At 43.6% G+C, this 20673-nt stretch overlaps 2 protein-coding genes and 1 long non-coding RNA gene across 4 annotated transcripts; 2 read left to right on the forward strand and 1 right to left on the reverse strand.

The window, feature by feature from the left end:
* Positions 1–1449: 1449 nt before the first annotated feature.
* Positions 1450–19337, forward strand: Cpr50Ca (Cuticular protein 50Ca). Its single transcript, NM_137055.3, has 5 exons — positions 1450–1508; positions 2301–2551; positions 5723–5812; positions 5875–7971; positions 18408–19337. The coding sequence occupies exons 2-5, from the start codon at positions 2510–2512 to the stop codon at positions 18624–18626; spliced, it is 2448 nt and encodes an 815-aa protein (NP_610899.1). The 5' UTR covers positions 1450–1508; positions 2301–2509; the 3' UTR covers positions 18627–19337.
* S-Lap7 (Sperm-Leucylaminopeptidase 7) lies at positions 9659–11780 on the reverse strand. Of its 2 annotated transcripts, none has more exons than NM_137056.2 (1): positions 9659–11780. In NM_137056.2, the coding sequence occupies exon 1, from the start codon at positions 11475–11477 to the stop codon at positions 9894–9896; it is 1584 nt and encodes a 527-aa protein (NP_610900.1). In that variant the 5' UTR covers positions 11478–11780; the 3' UTR covers positions 9659–9893. The 2 variants fall into 2 exon arrangements, with proteins under 2 accessions (NP_610900.1, NP_001260959.1); NM_001274030.1 differs by having other exon boundaries at positions 9751–11780.
* Positions 15530–16031, forward strand: lncRNA:CR43810 (long non-coding RNA:CR43810). Its single transcript, NR_073875.1, has 2 exons — positions 15530–15746; positions 15801–16031. It is a non-coding gene; the product is annotated as a long non-coding RNA:CR43810 (long non-coding RNA).
* Positions 19338–20673: the final 1336 nt, after the last annotated feature.

Consider the following 20673-nt stretch of genomic DNA (forward strand, 5'->3'; position numbering starts at 1 on the left):
ATTAAGACTCTCGGCGGAAGGGGTAAAGAAAGTGATGTCGAAAGCTCTGGTCATGAAAAAGAAACGATTTTATAAAATTGATAAAAATTATATGTATTCATTAGTAAGCTGGGAATATTACCCCCCCCCCCCCCTTGCTTAAATATTAAGTATACGCCCCTGGTCGCTTACATGGCTCTCCTCTAATAACTCAATTTCAACACCAGCAAAAACAAATGTGAAAGTGCCAAAAGCCGCCTCCCCCCCTCTCTCTCTCACTCTCTTTCCCGTGGTAACCACCAATCATAGCCAAAAATCCCCAATCAGCTCAGCATCTGGCCCAGGTTTCGATGCACTCGAACAGATAGTCCGACCTCGCCACTCTAAGCCGCTTTAAAGTCCCACCATGGGCTGCAATAAAATAATATAAAATGAAATAAAGATAATTTGTCAGCTACTTCATTTGCGGCAGCGCGTGCGTGACTCGCGGTTGCCTGTTGCATAATATCTGCAGTTGAACTTTCCCAGGGGTTAGCACTCTCTTACCCACCAGTCACCACATCACACCAACCAAGGGGTATAAGTTCTATAAATCAAATATAAATATCAATATCAAACTTATAAATATATAAGTTCCTATAAATCACATAATCAGGCTGGGCCAAGCCTTATAGGAAATGCGTGGCAGTGCATTTCACTTGTTGCCATTAATAAATTAATTATACAACCATGACGGCACTGAGCTCAGTTTTATCCCCAGACGCACGCACTCTAAGCCCTCGTAAAAAATAAAGAAAAATGCACACAGATGGTAGGAAAACTTGTACATTTCGTTGTCATCAGCACAGCAACAGCGCATATTGTGCAAATGTTGATGGTCAAAAGTTGGCTAACGCCTTGGCCAAAGCCATGGCCAAAAAAGCAGCTCGAAATGCAGCCAGCTAAAAGACAAATATCAAGTGAGTGGTGAGGTTTTCAATTTTCAAAAGTCGAAAAAGAAATGCTCTGTTTGAAGAATATATATATCAAATATAAAGACAACTTTAATAAACTCTTAATCATTGGAATTTATAAAAAATGTAACAATTAATATAGGTAAAATCATTTTTGGCATCGTAGCACCTGTCTAATTTCCATTTATCCCCACAGATTTGGAATGCAAATGAATTTCCCCGAATAAATTGCAAATTCGACTTCCTTCTGAGCGTTGCAAATTTAATCAGCAGCTTATTATGCCCCACACATAAAAAAATAAAATTCAAAAAAAAAAGAAGGAGGAGAAAAAATATGGAAAATGCAACAGCAATACGCCAGACATGGCCGAGTCTTTTCGGCAAAGGCAAAGGAATGGAAATGGAAAATGGGAAAAGCGAGGCAGCGAAAAGCGAGCCAACAACAAACCGGCTGTCTCCGTGAAAACTGCGCGGCCCCGAACACACACAAAACTCAAGTGGCGCGAAAATTCGAGGCACAGTTGCAACAGCAGCGCGCAAGCGTGCGGTTTTCCTCCACAGTTTTTCCAGCCAAAAGTAAACAAGGCAAAGCGAAACGAAACGAAACGAAAACTCAAATTAAAAGTCGCATTAAATAAATGAGAAACGAACGAGGACTGCGACGAGCAAGTTTAAACAAAGCTCAAAGACAAAGTTGAATGAATATAGTCAAAGTTTGCTTTTCTCCGCAAAGGATATGAGAAAATCATTTTGTAAAAAAAAAAAAAATATAAAGAGCTTGCATTACATTTAACCAAAGTGCTGGCTAACAAGGATATAATATACCTTAAAATAAATTAAATCAAAAAAATATAAACGCATCAAGTTAAACGTCGAGCAAATTAATGAATATTTTACTGAATGACAAAAGTGAAACTTATAAGTGAAACATCTAAGGACGAATAACGAAAACGATTAGTTAGATAGTTAAATTTGTTAAATTAGATTTTATGGTCTTGTTTTATCTCAAAAATCTCTTAGTTACTAATGAAAAAGATTTTGGTAAAGAATATAAGATCAGAAATAATTCTCATTAAACATAATTCATTCATTTGTCATTCATTTGATTTTCTAAGAACAGGAATTTTTGAAATCGCAGGATACTATTTTTCTGCCTTCATAGTTTTAAAAAGTACTCATTTAACACAGCCTTTGCAGATGTGTCATCTGTTAAAGTACCATATAATGATTTTTGTTTTACTAATTTGTTAATTATGATGTTTCATAATTATGGGGAAATGTTTAAAACAGTTAATATGAGAATTTGAAAAGCACTTTTCGCAATTAGCTGCTGTGATAGTTAACCAAACTGAACGAATACTTTTCCAGGTCCGACAAACAAACAATAAGGTTCAACGCTGAACAAACTCATTTACAATTTGTATTTAAAATACCAAGACGGCGAAAAACAGCGTGGGAGAATAACAGAAATTTCAACAACAATTACAAATTGAGCTGCCACTTTTGTGGAAACGCGAAAAGTGCAACGTGCAACTTGACGCCTCATTTGCCCGAACTTCCGCCGACATCCAAGGAAAATGGAAATGGCTATCTGCGGCGGTGGCATCCCCACCTTAATGGTAAGTACATGGGGTCGGTTCGTTTCGGGTCGGGTTCATCATTCTGAAATTTTAATATAAATAACCGACAACTGCAAGGGCCATCGAGGCGTGAAAACAACAAGCGCCAGTGGAGAGACTTCGAGCGAAATTTCTGGGCGTGGGCCTGGGAAAAGTGTCGGCCTTCGATGCAGCGATTTTCATTTTCTGGCCAGGAAATGGACGCGGCCAGTCACTGCATATGGCGGGCTTCTTCTCATTTTCCTGGCGCACGCACATTTCGCAAGCAATTTATTTTCATTGCACTTGAACTTCAATTAGCCCGGAAACCAGCGAATACTGGCCAGACTTCGTTTAATTACCAGGCATTAAAATCATAAAGCGTATTCCAAAGTATCTTTGCTCAAAAATTCGTTATGCAACTGGCATTGATTGTTTGTGCTTTTTGGCCAAAACGCTCTCCATTTTATGACCCCGGTCTTTATGAAGGCCCGCTGTGGTTATCTAACCGAATCGACATTGGAATCCATATCCAACTGCCGGGACGAAAGGAAAATGCACCAGCAGCATTTGCAATCGAAACTGGAAATTTGCAATTTAAGTGGATGGAAAAAAAAAAAAAAAAGTTTGCGACCATTGCTGGCATTTCTTTTCAGCCAAGTTTCCTTGTGGCCCAGGAAGCACTCGTACCCCCAGCACTTTCTAGACCCGTAAAGTCTTTTATGTGCATTGAACTTGACTTTGCCGCCGGTTTTTGGCCAGGGCAAAAAAGACCAAACTGGTTCTAACTGCCACGGCCACTGCAGTTGGTAACTACCCACGTTGCACCACCCACATCTCACTGCCACATTAACAATTAGCCCAAGCTGTGCCTTTTGCCTGCCTGCTACCATTTCTTCTGCTGTCTCGACTCGCTCTCCGTCTTGGTCTTGCTCTTGGTCTGGAACTTAGTCTTGGCCCTGGGTCTTGGCCCACTCCACTCCACACCATACCACTCGTCTGGGTGGCACGTTTTTCCGGCTTGTTGCATACAACAAGAGACGATGCCGTAAGCGCATATTGCAGCCAACAATTAAACAAACTTGTGGCCAAACAGCAATTACAGAAACCATTTAATGAAGCAACCTGCTCGACATGAAAGAAAGCGAACGAGAACAATAAAGTCCAGAGGGAATGTGTTTGTATTGATTGGGTTAAAGACATGGAACTTTAGAGAAAAAATTATAAATAAATAAAAACATACACGAATCCAAAACTTAATCAAATCAAACAAAAGATAGTGATTTAGTTTATATTAACCCAAAACGAATTTCCACAAAATAAATGATTTTTCTAAAACTAATTGAATGCTGATACAAAAAACACCTTCTGTTTGCCCACTGAGATGTTGATTCCCTTGTAACTAAGAAGCCAGAAGATGATCAAAACTAATTGAATTGCTTTTACAAGTTTATCACCTCCATGCCATGCTGACTTTTATTATTGGTTATTTGTCTTGAAAAAATAAACCGAGTACAATAAAAGCCAGTTCAGCACTTTTAAACTGCCAGTACAATAAATACAACTTGTAAACAGCTGTAAAACTCGAAAGCCAAATGGTAAAAACGTAATTTAATCAAACTTTAGCTCTCGCAGCTCTCGCTGCAAATATTACAGTTTCAATTTCCCAAATAATGTCAAAACAAAAGAAAACTTTTAAAACGCCATGCAGATAGTAGTATTAGAAGTAGGAGTAGAAGTTGAAGTAGTAGTTTCGCTCCTTTTGCCTCTCTTAGCGGATCGTAAAGGAATTGTTAACTAGTTTTCGCAGCACTTCTAATGCCATAAAATCCGACTGAGCAAACTGAAACGAACGCAAATAGCAACAATTTTTATCGCTTCTTTGCATTGAGTTTTCAAACGAATCTAGCGCGTGTCCCATCTGAAATGAAAAGACACTTTTTCCGGGCGAAAAAAAAAATAAACGCAGAACCCAAGCCACCCAAAAAAAATAAAAAGTGTTAAATAGAAAGCACATACAATTTTATGCAACCCAAGTGGGTGGCTGCCAGAGGTTCAACATTTGCCCACCATATATATATATATATATGTTTGTTTGGAAAGTTCACTGCATTTTTCAGGTTACTAGGCTCAGTTGGAGAGTGGGGAGGGGGGCACTAGGGTCTAGAAGGGGCGCTGGGGGCGTGGCCGTTTGGCAGCATCGTTGGCGTTGCTAACTCCATAAAAATTCACTCAGGCGCAGTTTTAACGGCCGTTAAATGTTTACGCGGCTGCATTTTTAACGACCGTTGACAGTTCATTTGGGTTTGGCTCGATGGGCTTAGTTAAAGTATCCCCAGGGGGGGTGGGGGCGATAACTTCACTATGTAGCCATTTACGAGTCTCACGGTATCTTAACACCTGATTTAGTTTAGTTCCTGCTTCTTAGCCAGTGAAATACCACAGCCGCTCTCCTATCGCAATCCATCGCGAAATGTAAGTTAATAATACAGCTGATCGAATTGCATCACTGGCCAAAATCAATTCGACAGCCATAATTGGTCTTACGTAAAACGAGAGTGCCAGCAAAGCAATTGAAATCGCACATCAATGAGTTTAATGGCCATAAAAGCCAAGTTCAACCTGTTGACGTGAAAGTGGCGGCCAGGCGAACTCCCAACAAACTTGGATCGCGAGGAGCGCGTGCTAAACTCGTTCCATTTGTTTATTTTTTCTGATATTTCTTTTCTTTCTCCTCACTTTTATTTCGCCAAGACCCCAAGAATCGAGCTGAGTTCAGGCCAGGTTCCACTTGCAGTTGAAGCTGCAGCTTCCGTCCAAATGGGGATTGGTGGAAAGTGAAAGTGGGCAGACGACCAAAAATCAGGTGGACGGACAGCTGGACATATTCGGATTATTTATGAGTCTGGGGCGGGCGTATATGTAAACCAAAGTTGGTTCAACCCTCGCAGATGGTCGTAAATTATTGTTCATGCTCAAAGCCGCAAAGAAATGGCCAATAAAAGTGATCAAATCTTTTTTTTTTTCTGTTATTAAACAGGCGTCGTAATTATACTAAGTTACGTATTCCAAACCAAAAAAAAAGGAATAAAACAGTCTACTTCAAAGTCTTAAATTAACTTGAAAGCTAATTAAGTACTGTGTTTTATACTAACTAAAATGAAGTGTTTATTTTATTTTTGGCCTTTTCAGCTACTGATAATGACTGCGATCATAAGTTTGGTCCAAGCTGCAGATACCTGGCAGCGTTTACCATCCCTAGAAACGTTTTCCTCATATGAGGTAAGTATTTAAAAGTTAATACCCACAAATATTTAACTAAAACCTTAAAAAATTTTATACAGGACATGCAGCGTTACTTTGATCAACGGAATTTCCGCAGCATGCGTCAAATTGACAATCCCACGGGTGACACCTACTTGGCAGCCTTCAATCAGTACAATGAGCAAGTGGAGAATCAGTCTCCAAGACGTGTGGCCCAAACCCACTCTAGGATCAAGCGTGAGCAACGCCAACTGCCAACGGCACCAAGAATGCTGCGTTTCGAGCTGGCGGATGCCGTCGAGCCAAGTCCGGAACTTAAGCAAATTCTACGTCAATATCACGCCAGAGCCCTCAAGGAAAATCCCACTGCTGCAAGTCCAGCCAGTACCAGTCAGGCACCGACTCCTGCAGTTAGTCCCACCAAGGCCACAAAAGCCAAGTCCCGGAAACCACGTCGACAGAGACGATCAGTTGTGGGTGCCCAGCAGCCGGCGGATTTTAAAGTTCAAATGATCCCTTTCGAAGAAACAGATGCTAGGGAGCCCGATCCCATCACAGCTCAGCTGATCAAGAAGGCACGCTCCCTGGATCTCCAGAGTCAGGCCACTAGATCCACAGACTTTCGCCACACTAAGCCCCAAGTGGCCAGGAAGCAGCCTATTCAGGTGAGGATTCGCAAAACAAAGCGCTCCAAGCGTTCGGCTCCGCAGATGATCAAATTTGAGTTGGCCGATGCCAAAGCCATGCCCCAAAGATCTGGCAAACAAATGGTATCTGAAGCTGTACCCACTCTACTGACTATGGAAACCCAGAGGAATAACACCCAAGCTCCGCAGCTGACTACAACCACTCCTCGGGTGGAGGACAATGATATCCTCACTGGTGAAGCTACGGCGGAAACCAAACGCATGTATGTTTACAAAGAGGCTCCTGTCAATTCTGGACATGTGAAGACAAAGAAATCCCTGAGCACTTTGCCCCATGAAGTGCAGAAAGTCATTAGCCAGCTGATGAAAGATGGATTGGGTGGCAAGGCGTATGTCAAGTATCTTCCTGCCCAGAAATCCGACTACGAACACTACAAAGCCAAATCCTTGTCATATGGTGGCAAGCCTTTAGTCAACTATGTAAAGTACATCAATAAGCCGGCTGAACCAGCGGCATCTCCATCTCCTGTCCAAGTGCACATCCAACCGGTTCCAGTGGTGGAGCAACTACGTTATGTTTACAAACCCCACTATGCAGCAGTTGCTCCCACAATAGCCCAACCCATTGTGGTTCAGGAGGCGCCAGCTCCCACAGCTGCAGTGGAGGAAGTGCATCACACCTACACCGCAGAACTGGCACCGCCGCCCACGCAGAGTGTTGAAGTGGTTGTACCTCAATTTAGACCTTCCAAGCCTGATCCTCTGCTGGCGGAAGCTCCTGCCATCTATGGGAAGCCGCAGGAGGCCTACAACTCCTATGAGCTCCAGCCAGAGGCTTCTCCCCTAATCAAAATCGAGTACCACGCCCAACCGGATGGCATTAATGAGCACTACAAACAGCTGCCCGAGTTCCAGCAACTGTCCACGCTTATTGGCAAGTCTCCCGACGATCAGATCCATGGCCTAACCTACCTCCTGGCCAAGGAGATGCAGGCCAAGCTGCAAAGGCAGGGCAAACAGCTGGTGGATCGCCCGCAGGATAGTACAGCTCCGATTCTCTTTCATCCCGGACAAGGCGCCTCCCCGGCACCCACTCTGAAAACCCTCTTGGAGCACGGATCGCTGGGGGTTCAGCCGGGTCGATTGATTGGAATGGCTAAGACCAAGCAGTATGTGCCCATTATCGAACCGGGCAACAACGATGTCAAGGAGCTGCCCGCAGTGCCCAGCAGCGCGGCCTCCAAGCTGCCCACTCCGAGTTCCTACATCGATTACACCCACGGACATGGCCTATCCAACGGGTATGAAGGTGTGACCAATGCGGAGGAACCGGTTACCACAGTAGAGCATGTGGTGCACCATCCCACGGTGGCCACGCAGCTGCATCATCAGGTCCTACTTCCAAAGCAGCAGCACCACCACCATCAGCAGCAACACCACGGACTTGTGGCCACTGTCCTTCCCGCGGAACTGGACTCGGACAAGGGCGTGAATGGTCTGCACTTCGTAAACAGCGATGAGGACAAGTCGGTGAGTGCGGATTGTAGATTTAAATGAGTGCAATTGGCCACTTCCAAGTTGAATTTCCTGTAAGTGAAGTTTTCTATATCAACATTGTTTTTCTTGCTGAAAAAACATAATAATAACATAATCACATAATTAATATATTTCATATATTTATTTGGATATATATGAACAAATCTAGAATTTGCTATGTAAAAGCTAATCAGCGATACAATTTAGCCCGATTTTATATCCTTTTCCCATTTTTAAATCCACCCGTTCGCAAAACATTTGCCAACCAAATCAGTGGTTCGCCATGCGGAAGTTTCACTGTAACGTCGTCGCCGGGTATTCCCCCGAATGCATTAAATTAAAGCATACCTTGGGGCGCTCGACAAAGGCTTAGCGCTCCCCCGAAAGCGTGCCCCATTGATTGGCATAGGCAAAAACACAATCAGCATAAATAAGACGAGCTGGGGCGGCCACAAACAAACACAGTGCCAGACGGATAGACACTCCACTGCACGACACTGCGGCAGTCACAACAATGGAATCCCCTGCAGCAGGGGCTCCGCAAGGATATTCCCTGCCCTCCCTCCTGCACTTCGTGCCCCACCTCGTCCTTGCAACCTTTTAAGCCCACCTTACCCCCCTCCGGCTCGCCGCTCTGTGTGCAATTCAGTTTGATTGCCGATCCATGTCTCGCCGGTAATGCACTTAATCGAATAATTTTCAAGTTCGACAAGCATTTTCAATGTCGTTAGCCAGTCTCCTTACCCCCTTTGATTCAACCCAGCCCCTTACCACCCATTCGTTCCATCGTCTGGTACCTGGCAACACAGCCACAAAAGCAATGCAAACGACTTCGTCTTTCATTACTATATAGTGCTATCCATTCGACTGCAATCTGCAAGTGCACTTCGAAAAAACTGTGGAGCTGTGCATACAGATTGAATTAAAAACAAATTTTATAGACTGGAAAATGTGGAAAATTATGTACTAAACATTCTTAGACAAAAGCCATCAATTCAGTTAATTTTGGAGTGCCACTCTTGCGAATTAGCCCATTTTGGTATATACATTATTATCGTATGTTAGATTAAATAAAGGCCTTACATTTTGCTTATCTAAGCTATTAGCCTTTAGAAAGGCTAGTTCCTAAACTTTAGTATCCATATAACTTTGGAAATTTGAAAATTACCTCGTGAATGAAATCACTTCACCACACCTAGTTCATATATCTCTCTCACTTAATTTACTTAATGTTCAAACAGCAGATTATATTTTCCAAGTGTATGTGTGTTGGCCCGACATTTTGGGGCGCTGTCTGGACCAATTGATATAGATATATGGCGGCTGATACGGTATATATATTCATTTGGCCAACCTCAAGCACTTGAAGCGTGTGCCAGGGAAATGCACTCCAGTCCACTCCACTCCGTTTCCACCCGCGTCTCGGAATTAACATTTTCTTTCACTGGCGGAAAAACTTTCGCGCAGCTTGGGGTTTCCTGAATTTAATTTATCTGTATTTCCTTGGCGAACCAGAAGGCAAAGTCCCCGGCCAATGGTGCGTCTTTGTGCGCAACCAGGCAAAAGGCCACGAAAAGTGTCCTGAAAATGTGAAAATGCGAAATGAGCAGGGCGTGTGTACAGGAGACACCCAGACACACCTGAGTTGGGGGGAAAATGAAAAGAAAGTATAGCCATGAAATCGTATTAAAATCTAACTGTAGATTAAATTTATTGAAGCTTTAACAGTAACCTCCGCCAGTTAGCATTTAATAGAATATATGAAAACTTTTTATGCCAAAATCACGCCGAAAATCTTTGATTTACTTGAAAATATCAAACGAAATATAACACTTGGTCGAATGTGAATCGGCCACTGATCACTGCACTGATCACTGATCACACGGCAACAGAACCGCCTAAATCAGCTAAATGGATTACTTCATCTCCGGACAGGCCATTTGGTAGACGAACTGAACAAGGGTTCGGGTGGGTCGTCCGGTCATACGCTTCTTAGTTAGATAGGGCACTAGACCGTACTTGGACAGGAGTCCAGTGCCACGGGTGTCGAGATGTGCCCAGTCCACGCAGGGCACTAGTTCGTGAAGGATGGCCGCCGCCAGGCAGGAGCTGGCCAATCCACGTCCATTGTTGCTCAGATCATAGGCGCGCTCATCGGTGACCTGGCGCCTGTAGTATTGCCAGAGTGGCAGACGCCACACACGGTCACCGGAAATGGAGCCAGCTCGCTGGAACTGCTTCCAGATGTAGTGTGAGTTGGACCAGATGCCAGTGGCGCCACCACCGAAGGCCTTCTTCACTCCCGTGTTAAGGGTGGCAATATCCACCACCAACCTGGGCAGATACGTCTTCTGTCCGTAGAGCAGGGGATCCGATAGCACAACCACACCAGCCTTGTCCAGATCACGTATGGCCATCGACTTGCCATTGAGCAGGGTGACCACATCGCCAGGTTTCGCCGACATTCCTGAGGGCATGTTTTCGCACAACGGAATGATGCACGTCACATTGATGGGCAGCGACAGGGCGGCGATGCAGCGCATCATGGCCACACAGCAGGCGGCGGCGGACATGCTGCCCCGATACTCATCCATGCCTCTGCAAGGGCGCAGGTTGAGGGCACCAGAGTTGAAGGTGATGCCCTTGCCCACGAACAGAATGGGCTTGTCATCGGGCGCGGTGCCGCAGTAGCTCAGCTCCAGGAGCACTGGCGGCTCACAGCTGCCCTTGGCGATCATCAGAAAGGCATTTAGGCGCTGGGCCTCGATCCAGTCCATGGTGCGAACCTCCACGGTAATGCCGCAGGGACACAGAGCGTCCACGGCGGCCTGGGCAAACATGGTAGGCGTCATGCAGTTGGCGGGGGCATCGCTTAAGCGTCTTGCCAAATTCTGGGCCTCCGCCTTGAAGATGCCACGAGTCCAGCCCTCGTGATCCGGCGACTCGAATAGCTCCAGGGTCGGCACCATCGGCATGTTCTTCTTGGACAGATTGTCCGGGAAACGCCAGACGGCCAGTTGGGAGCCCTCGGCCGCCTGCTCTGCGTAGTCCATGCCGTCCACCAAGACGTTGGTGATACCCTGCTGCTGCAGGGATCTGGCACCTACGCCGGCGGCCACACGTACGAACTCCATACCCTCGTCCAGCATTTCCAGTTCATTGAAGCCGATGCCCTCCAGGCCCACGCCCACCACGGCAACGGCTGCGAATTCGGTATCGATGTTGTGGAACACCTTGCCGCGACCCAGTCGTCCGTCCAACTTCGTTTCACAGATCGCCTTCATCAGCTTGCCTTGGACGCGCTGGTCAATCTTGTGGCCGGCGGGAGTCAGCTTGGGATCCTTGTCGCCTTCCTTCTGATAGAGGCCGACGACCACGCCCTTCGCCATCGTCTTGCCATCGCCGCAGGAGAATCTCACGCCAGCACTGGACAGGACATGCGGTTTGCACAGGACACACGCATTTTTCAACGAGCAGTGAATCTGACGTAGCTTGTTCATCCTGATTGGCGGTTAGTTCTGCTTGGTTATATTCGGATACTTTGAAAATCGGATATGGGCTTTCAAAAAATCCCCTTCGAACGCAAGTAATACTACAAAAATTTTGGGTGATTAAAACTAGTCCGTCTGTTTCCACACTCAAAATTTGGTCGAAAAATCCGAAACGAAAAAAGATAAGAGAAAGTTTTAACTATATTGGAGAGAAAAAAAAAAACGAAAAATTTTTCTGGGGACTTTTTTAAAAACGATCTGTTCTCTACCGGCGTACTAATAAAATGAAACTGAACATATTGGTGTTCGAGCACTTGGGAAACCAACTGACAGTTGAGCTTCAAGGAGTACGTGATTCGAAAATATTTGAACAATCTGTGTAAAGCAGTATTCATAGACGTGAAAGAAAGTTCTGGCCGCTTTATAATATAATCAAAAGTAGCTAATATTGGATTTATAAAAAGATTGGTTTCTTAACTTTAAGTGCACACAAATAGCTTTCATATTTATGTAAATTAAGTTGCAATGCAATGGCAAACAACTTTCGAGTAAGCAAAATACTCGTACAAAAGCCATCGAAAAGCTTTTCGTCTGAGTACAGTGTTAACGTGCAGTATACAAAATGCAATTGCCACAAAAGAGGCCAAAAGGAGCAATTTCCAGTCAACTTGCATTGCCATTCCTTAACTCCAGTCTGTCGCTCCATTCTGCCAATCTACTTAAAATTGTTTTCGAGCTGAATTTTATTTTGCTGCAAGCAGCACTTTTATTAGACTCTCAATCGCCGAGAGTTCGCTGGGTGGGCGGGAAAAGCTGATTACATTTTATTTATTGGCGTCAACGAATTGCAATGGCGGGGATATCTGCTGGCTCCACTCGGATCTCGGATTTGGGGATCTCGACTTTGGCGTTAATGCGCATTAGGTCGGGTGCAGCAGCTACCCGAAAACAAGGACTCCAAACTGGCCAGCAAAACTGGGAACTGGTGTTGAAACACACACACATTGTTTTACTGCCGTTTAGCATGATTTTTAATAGGCTTTCGCCTTGTCCCTGTCCGAGTTGTTGGACTTGTCGTCATCGTACTAAGCCCCATTGCCCGCCGGTCGGTTGGTTGGTTGCTCGGTTGGTCTGGTTGTTAAACCCCCCAAAAACGCCGCCTGATGGTCGTGATGGTCATGATGGCCATGATGATGGGCCAGCAGCAAGGGAAAGCCCAGACATTGTCCTGCTCCTGCTCCTACTACTGGTCTGTCCATACTGTCCGTTCGTCTCTGACAGGCAAACGACACTTGTTAGGCTCAGGTTTTGGGTGGAGGTTAGGCCGCTTTCGGCCAGATGGAGTGGCCAAAATGTGGAGCAGGAGCAGCACGAGGATGAGGTAGGTGATGAGTCCCGTCATGGGACTTGTTTGACGGCATCTGCCGCTCCTTCTAACGTGTGCGAACATGGTCAGATTTTTCGGGCATTTGTCATTTTATTGTGGTCGAAATGGTCGGTAATGGTCGTCACTCATTCTCAGTCAAGCGCTGTACAGGGAGATCTCTATAAGACGAACTGTTCCAAGAGTGCTTATGTTTTTACATCGTTCAAAAACTGGAATTCCTATTGATTGAATGGTTTTATTGGTAACATAATTGTTTTAGCTTTTCTTTATAAGTCATTCGATTTGTTTGTTACATTAGACATTTAATTAAACATAAATTTATGTTTTTTTAAATCTAGTAAAAAAGATTTTACTATCGCTGCATTTTATCCAAGCTCCATTGTATTATCCTTGCGTTTGTTTGTGCGCTTGCTTGCCATCTGCAGGTGCAATATTTTCTGGTTCCCACTCACATATTTTAATTTCATTTTTATTTCAACCCTTTTGCTGCTGCTGTTGCCTGTTTTCCTTGGCCTTCTTCTTTTTACTACCCAATGTGCGGGGGCACAACATATTTTTGCAAGTGTTGAAAAGAGGTTGCCAGGGATTTAAGTTTTATTTAATGGAGCCCCTCGACATATGTTTCGGGATTATAAGTTTGGTTCGGTTTGCTTCTGTTCAGGCTTGCGAATCACTCGACAAAAGGGTTCTTACATTACCCCCAAAAGGTTGAATCCCCCGAAAAATCCCCTTGGCATGTGTTGCTAATGTGCTCCGAGTGCCTTTGTCCTGCAATTGATGGGTTTCCAGTGTGTGTGTGTACGAAAGTGTTTCTTTTAAAGAAACTTGCAAGGGCAGAGAGCCAGCCGAACGTTAAACAAGGCATCCGAAATTGGTGTCGATTTCCCTGGGCCTGCAGCTTCAGCACATCTGACCCGATGGTTGACTTTAAATTAGCTTCACTTCATTCGCCACCCATGATAAACCACAGCCACCCGACTGCAACTACAACCACAAGGACAGCTAATATTCCAGCCCTCTAGGAGGGCAAAAAAAAAACTACATGTAGCCAGGCTCCATCCTATTCCTATTCCTATTCCAATGATGTTTGCAACGTATTGACAGTCACATTCGCATAAAAATCACGTAGTTTGACATTTTTCTTGCTGCTCTGCCATTTCGTTAGAAGGATTTTTTTTTCTTCAGCTGCCGCTCCAGCAGGTCCGTTTCGATTCTCGGGGATAACAAGGATGCTGGAGTGGGATAGCAGCAAGAGTTCCAGGAGCAGCAGCTGTCACGCAATCAGCCCAAGAGTAGAGCCAACAAACTGATAACTCAATTTTGGTTAGAGACGCCACAGCTCGAAAAATGAAAATTGCTAACAAGCGAGCCATAAAAACTGTGGGTGGCATGGTGGTGCATGGTGGTTGCATTTAAAATTTTTCACCAACATTTTCCGGCACTCTACGGAAAATTCTACAACACTTTTCGCTGGAGGTCTAATCATCGTCCTGTATCCATCTATCTATCTCCGTCACTCTCCGTTTTTTTTTTTTTTTTGGGGATCTCGAGCTGCAGCGGTGGTCATAATTGCGTGGCCAAAAAGTTTCATCGTCGTCGGAAGGCAGTGGCAATTGTGTCAATGGCTGCCGTGTGGCATCAACGAGCCCAGGACATCCATTTGCCTGACGAAACGCTGTTGAACACGTTCCACTTGATGGGGGATTTTCACACTCCCATTCTCCGAAGGACCAAAAGTCCTGGACAACGGATCCCGTGTTCCGAATCCCACCCACTTGGCACATGGCATTGAAGCAGCTCCGAACGCATTACATTGTAAAATTGGTTTTTGTAAATTGTTTGGACACAACATTTATTTCCATTTAAATGCGATTTGGCCCGACTCGCTTGTGCTGACCATCCACCTCCGCTTCCCGGCTCTTGTTCAATTTTAAATGAGCATGCAGCTGCAACAGCCAGTGCCAGTGCCAGTGCCACATTCCCCTGATCCGGATGCCCGTGTCCCATGCACTCGTCCGTTACCCAGACTCCCAATCTCGGCCAGTGTCCCTTGAGGTTTTCGGGCATTCGGTACGAGGTGTTTGCAGCGCTTAAGCGAATTGTGTGAATAATAAACGCAACACACTGGGGCCACTGGCATCGAGATCGGGGATGGGAGAAATCAGGGCGTGGCTACAATCCTGGCCGGCTTTAGTTACCCAACAAGGATTAGTGTTATGCCACTGCTGGGGAATGGAGCTGGAGCTGAAGCTGGAGCTGAAGCTGAAACAAGGAGCTCGGTGGAATCCTTTCCGGCTGAGTGCAAATCATGAGCTAATTGAAGAGGGTAGCTAACGCAACGATTTCAATGGCTAAGAACGAGATTAAGTGGGGTCTCAACAGACTGGAGTCATGTGGAAGCTTAATACCGTAAAATCTAATGCTGTCTGCTATCAAATTTGGTATTATATAATTTATTAGAATGCCTGTGGAAGACCTAAAATAAAGTAACCCTTAAATAAATAAGTTAAATAAATAAGTTACCCTGTTTAAAACAATTATTTTTTGAAAATAGGATTCGCTAGGTTTCATTTTGTATTAATTCTTATTTTTTTTATGGTTACGAAGAAATTTAGATATTAATCTAATGAATTTCACTCGTTTTTATGACGAAAACAAACAATATAGTAAGATTTTTCCTTCAAAAAATTCAAATTGAAGTAATGATATTCAGGAATTTCGATTTGCTTTATAATTTATGACGTAGTTTACTCGTTTCTTTCGTAATTTGGGACCATGCCATCATTATTTTTCATTGACACCCCGAGGGCATAATAATTGTCAGTGGATGGTCAACTTTTCTTCATGTTTCAACCGCAAAAACCTGACAGGCGAACAACAAATCGAATTAGGTGGAAAATCACAATAAAATCCAGTCACACAATAATTTTGAGCCACGCCCACAGATAATGAACATCCGACACCCCCTGGGCCCGCAAGGGTTAACCGCAAGGGCAGTGGCTGTAGCTGGGGCTAGGGAAGGTTAAGGCCAGGCCAATGCCGCAGGACAAACAAAAGGCAAAAACATTTTAATGAGCGCAGATGAGATGACAAAGCCACGGGGAAAACTGGCAAAGGGGATGGTGAATGGAAATGGGTATGGGGTCAGGGAATAACAATGCTGATTACATGCAAATTAAAAGAAATAAAAGTCAGCCAAAACGCCTTGGATGTCCGATGTCAAAGCATTTTCCTTTTGGCCAAAAAGAAATGGAGGCGTTGACACTAAAGAGTGGCAGTGGGCGGTGGCCCCAAAGTGCGCATTAAATTACCAATGGCTTATTGCTTTTTGCGATGAAAGAAAGTTGGAGCTGCTCGGCATGTCAATTTGGACATACCTCGGCCATCCGATCGCTCACTCTAAGCGCAACTAAACGAACTCACGTATTTTGGCCATGCAATTGCATTTCGCACTCGACTTCGCTGCACAATTCGCTAAAAGCCAATGCCAGTGGAAACGTGTTAAATGCAAAAAAGTGTCCATGCAATCCGGCTGCAATAAACTTGGCTCGCAGTGGCACTTTTGTCATATTTGGCCAGCCATCTATCTATCTATTTATCCATCCATCGCAATCTGATGGAGTCGGAGCGCACAAAAAAATTGCCCACGTCATCGGAAAAAAGGGTCCAGTTCAATATGGCACGTGATCTGATTCGGATTCCACTTGGCTGGCTCTTTATACACATTTTTTCCACGCTAAAACTTGCCCATTACAACATTCCCTATACACCGCCTCAACATGTTTCATCTGCATTGTAATTATGTGTGTTCACTTTAATCAAACCAACTGGTAATGAAATTCCAAATTGCACAGCCTTGCAGTACAGTGTTATATATGTATGTATTTATGTATGTATATATATCTCGTCTGGACTGTATCCACAAATTTGCATACCCATCCGCTGCGGCGCTTCATTTTGTATTTTCATCGTACACTATAGATATCTATGAACATTTTTCCCTGTTCCTAATGAAGCTCTTAGCATCGCAGAAATATTTTTTGCCTTTCATCTGGAGATGAGGGAGATTGCAAATGTTGGCAAATTGCTGGTGCAAAAAAATTTATTAATTATGTTTGTGGCGTTAGCGTTAGGAAGTGGATGGTGGTCGGGTGGTAGGGGAATGCAATCAAATCGAGTTCTTTACTCGTCGAAAAACTCCGTTAAAACAAATGTCAATCAGGCTTGCGATCAAAAGAAAGCAATCTCGCTAGGTCTAAGCATTTTGCAAAGCGCGGGTAACTTTTGTTATGTCACAGGGAATAACATTTCCATCAGTAAGTAAAATCTAGTCAACAATGTAACTTAATTAAACTTAATTTACAACTCATTAACATATCAAAAAGTTTGCCACGCCCCCCCTCTCAAGCGCACAATTCTTGGGACAGGCCATAAAAACCGCAGAAGCAGCCCAAAACATGTAGCGAAAGTTGGCAACAATTGTCGTCGGGTTTCAGGATCCCCAAAACATTTGAATGAGCGGAAACGGAAACGCACACTCACAGTCAGATTTACACCAACACTCACACTCACCCACAGCCGCGAACACACATCCGTTTGCTTATTTTATTTTCATCTGGCTGAAATGCGAAATACTTACAATAAAAAGGCAAAACCAAAATTGTTCAGGACACAACAAAACGACAGCTCTCCTTCCTGCATACAGAATGCCACAGATTTTGAGGGGGTTCGATAGGGGATCTCGGGGACTGGTCTCGTATATTGTTGCAAATTTCATTACGATACAATTTACAATCGCATGCATAACAAACCGAGCCGTGCGACTGACAGACTCCACCTCGTGGGCCCCACTCCGTCTCCACATCCCAATCATCACCAGCTCCAGCTACCGAAATCTGCCAAGACCCAATTTTGCTTTTGCACTCGATAGACGAAAGTTGGGCACTGCGAATATCCTTTTAGGTAGAAGTATAACCATAAATTAAATACACTATCTTGTCGAGCAACAGCGCAAGATCCGTATATTCAAATCGTATTTCGTTTCGTATTTTGTATATTAAATATCCCAACAGCATATCAAAATGCCATTACGCTAATATACTGTAGTTCTACATATTCTTTTTCTATAATTTCTTAAAAAAGTATACACAGTTATTCCAATATTTTCATATCAGCTGTAAAGAGTAACAAACAGCTTCATATTCCCCGAATAACGAAGGGTGCAAATGCTTTCAATCACAAAATTGTCTTATACGCTGGCTGTTACTTAAGCTACAGTTGTCACGGCGCTTCTTCCGGTTGTCGCGCCCAGTCCTCACTGTACATGACAGTCTGCTTAATGCATTTTGCATCGCATACTTTTTAGCATGCGCACGAATTTCCCAATTGCAGCACTGTGTGTGGAATGTGCATATCGTTGGAGGCGTGTGGCGGGAGGCGGGAAAACGAATTGAAGCCCCTCTCAGCTGAATTCTACTTATCGGTTTACTGAACAATCTATGCAAATACATAACTAATCCCCCGATTGTGATACCCCTTTGCTTTCGTTGCAGCTGCAGCAGTACGCCTCAAAGTATGAGTTCGGTTATCGCATACGTGATTTCCATACCGGCAACGATTTTGGCCACAAGCAGAATCGTGATCTCCATGGCGTGACACGCGGCCAGTACCACATCCTTTTGCCGGACGGAAGGATCCAGAATGTCATCTACCACGCCGACGACACGGGTTTCCATGCGGATGTTAGCTTCGAAGGCGCCACGAAGCATTGAAACTGGTCTACAAACGGGCCCAATGTGCAATCTAAGCTAGGTTATCCATAAGATTCACTTACAGAAAAACAAAAAGTACACATGTGCAACAGGACACTATGAGTTGTCTGTTAATTGAAGGCTATTTATTTGCAAAAAGGAGCCTTACTCATTAACTCATCGAAATGCTCTTAACTTGGCTAAAGATTCTCGCAGGTTATGCGAAAAAGTTAGGTAGCCATTGCTCAAAACCATTCATTTCAATTACATTTAGCATAAGTTTAAAATATTTTTAAGTGAATTACATCATTACCAAATAAGCAACTATGATTTCTTAAATATTTAAAAACTAAAAATTTTCCAAAATTATGTCATTTTATAGTAAGAATCCAAAACGTTTAACTCTTTCTAAGGTAACTTGGTATGGACTTAAAGATTCGTGGAATTCCAAGCATTCTTCAAATGCAATCATTAGATAGACATTTAATGAAAAAACATACGCCCCAGAAATGGCCACTCATTGTTTTATTGTTCAACTAAATACCAAATAGTGACATTCTGCAGTTTCCATTCTTGCTCAAATGCTATCATAGATACTGTGTGATTTTCATCTCATTTCAAATTAGTATAAGCCCATGAAAAATGTATTTGAAATTAGGGAGCCAGTGCAATAGTGCATGCAAACAATGCCGGCCAATGTGTTTAATCGATGTGCAATAAAGTGAAATCAATAAATTACTGACAGCCTGCGTGAACGGAGGTCTCTGACAAATTGAACAACTTTCAGGAAGGCGAAAATGCGAAATGACCCGACGGACTCGATTCGAATCGTTTTGATTCGAGGCGAACATTCGAATAATCGAATAGTATTCAATTGGCAGATGCGCCAGTCTGCTGCAATCGCCTTTTCTTCCATAATTGACTTTTAAATGCTCGTTATTGTGCGTTTAACGCACAGACCTGAGCAATTATTTCAGCCTTGCCGATGACCTTTCACTTCCGCTTGGCCTTTTATGCGATTGGATTTTGTTTCCCACACTCAGCATAATAATAAACAATTTAAATTAGTTTTGGGAATATCGGCCTTGCAGAGCCTTTGGCTTTTATATATATATATTATTACTCAGATTCTTGTACTCAATTGCGATTTTCATTCAATTTATATTGCCACTTTTATGGGTTTCCCATTTTTTATGAATTCCGAAGTGGGGCAGGCAATGCATTATTGTTGAATTTTTACAAGCTAGTTCCTTTTGCTTTTACTAGCCAGTTAATTACCAGTTAGTTCGAATTTTATTTCAGTGATTTCTATGTAAATATCAATTAGTCAAAGGTGAGCAGCACATAAATTTAAGTATTTTTGCCAGTGCAGTACGAGTACCAAGCAATTTGATCTACTCCAAGTCTTGTTTGGCCTTAATTAAAATTGTAGCAAATTTCTTCTTGCGATCTTCGCCCATCCGTTAACCATTTATCATCGGCGGAGGTCAAGGTGTTTCTGCCTGCCTGCTCTCGACGATTTGTATTGCTTGTACTCCAAAAATTGTAGTTTAATTAATTTGCCTGCTTGGAAAATCGATCGATCGCATTGGCTTTTATGCCCCATCATCATCAGCACCATCATCTCCGTGACGTACTTGGCCCGAGAGTCCGTGCCCAATGGCTTCCAGTTTCGATGTCATCGCAGATACAGAAATATGCATGAAACCAAAAGAGAAAAAAAAAGTAGGAAAAATACCACAGATCGAGAATCGCAATCACATGTGGCTCTGTGGCGCTGCTACCATTTAAAGTTCAATGTTGCCAACAATTGTAGAAACAAATTTCAGAGTCGCTTACTTCTGTTGCTCGCTTGTTGCTGTCTTGGCCAATTTGTTGCCACTTTCCGACTCCGCACCTTTAAAATTGCTTTTGGCATTATTCTCTGTATTTGTTCTGCTGCCTTTGGCTTTGGATTTTTGCATCTCTGCGTTTGTTATGTTTTTTGTTTTTTTTTTTTTTTAGGTTTCTCGGCCTCTCATGACGAACTCATGCAGAGCTCATTAACTAATTTAAGTGGCTGGCCCAA

Source organism: Drosophila melanogaster, chromosome 2R, assembly GCF_000001215.4.
Source record: "Drosophila melanogaster chromosome 2R".
Taxonomy (NCBI): domain Eukaryota; kingdom Metazoa; phylum Arthropoda; class Insecta; order Diptera; family Drosophilidae; genus Drosophila; species Drosophila melanogaster.

What these genes read in the sequence shown, in the direction of transcription:
- Cpr50Ca (NM_137055.3), top strand. Translation starts at nt 2,510, where the DNA reads ATGGAAATGGCTATCTGCGGCGGTGGCATCCCCACCTTAATG. An exon ending in GTGGCATCCCCACCTTAATG is followed by an intron (nt 2,552 to 5,722) that starts GTAAGTACATGG and finishes TGGCCTTTTCAG; the next exon opens with CTACTGATAATGACTGCGAT. An exon ending in ACAGCGATGAGGACAAGTCG is followed by an intron (nt 7,972 to 18,407) that starts GTGAGTGCGGAT and finishes CTTTCGTTGCAG; the next exon opens with CTGCAGCAGTACGCCTCAAA.
- S-Lap7 (NM_137056.2), bottom strand. Translation starts at nt 11,477, where the DNA reads ATGAACAAGCTACGTCAGATTCACTGCTCGTTGAAAAATGCGTGTGTC.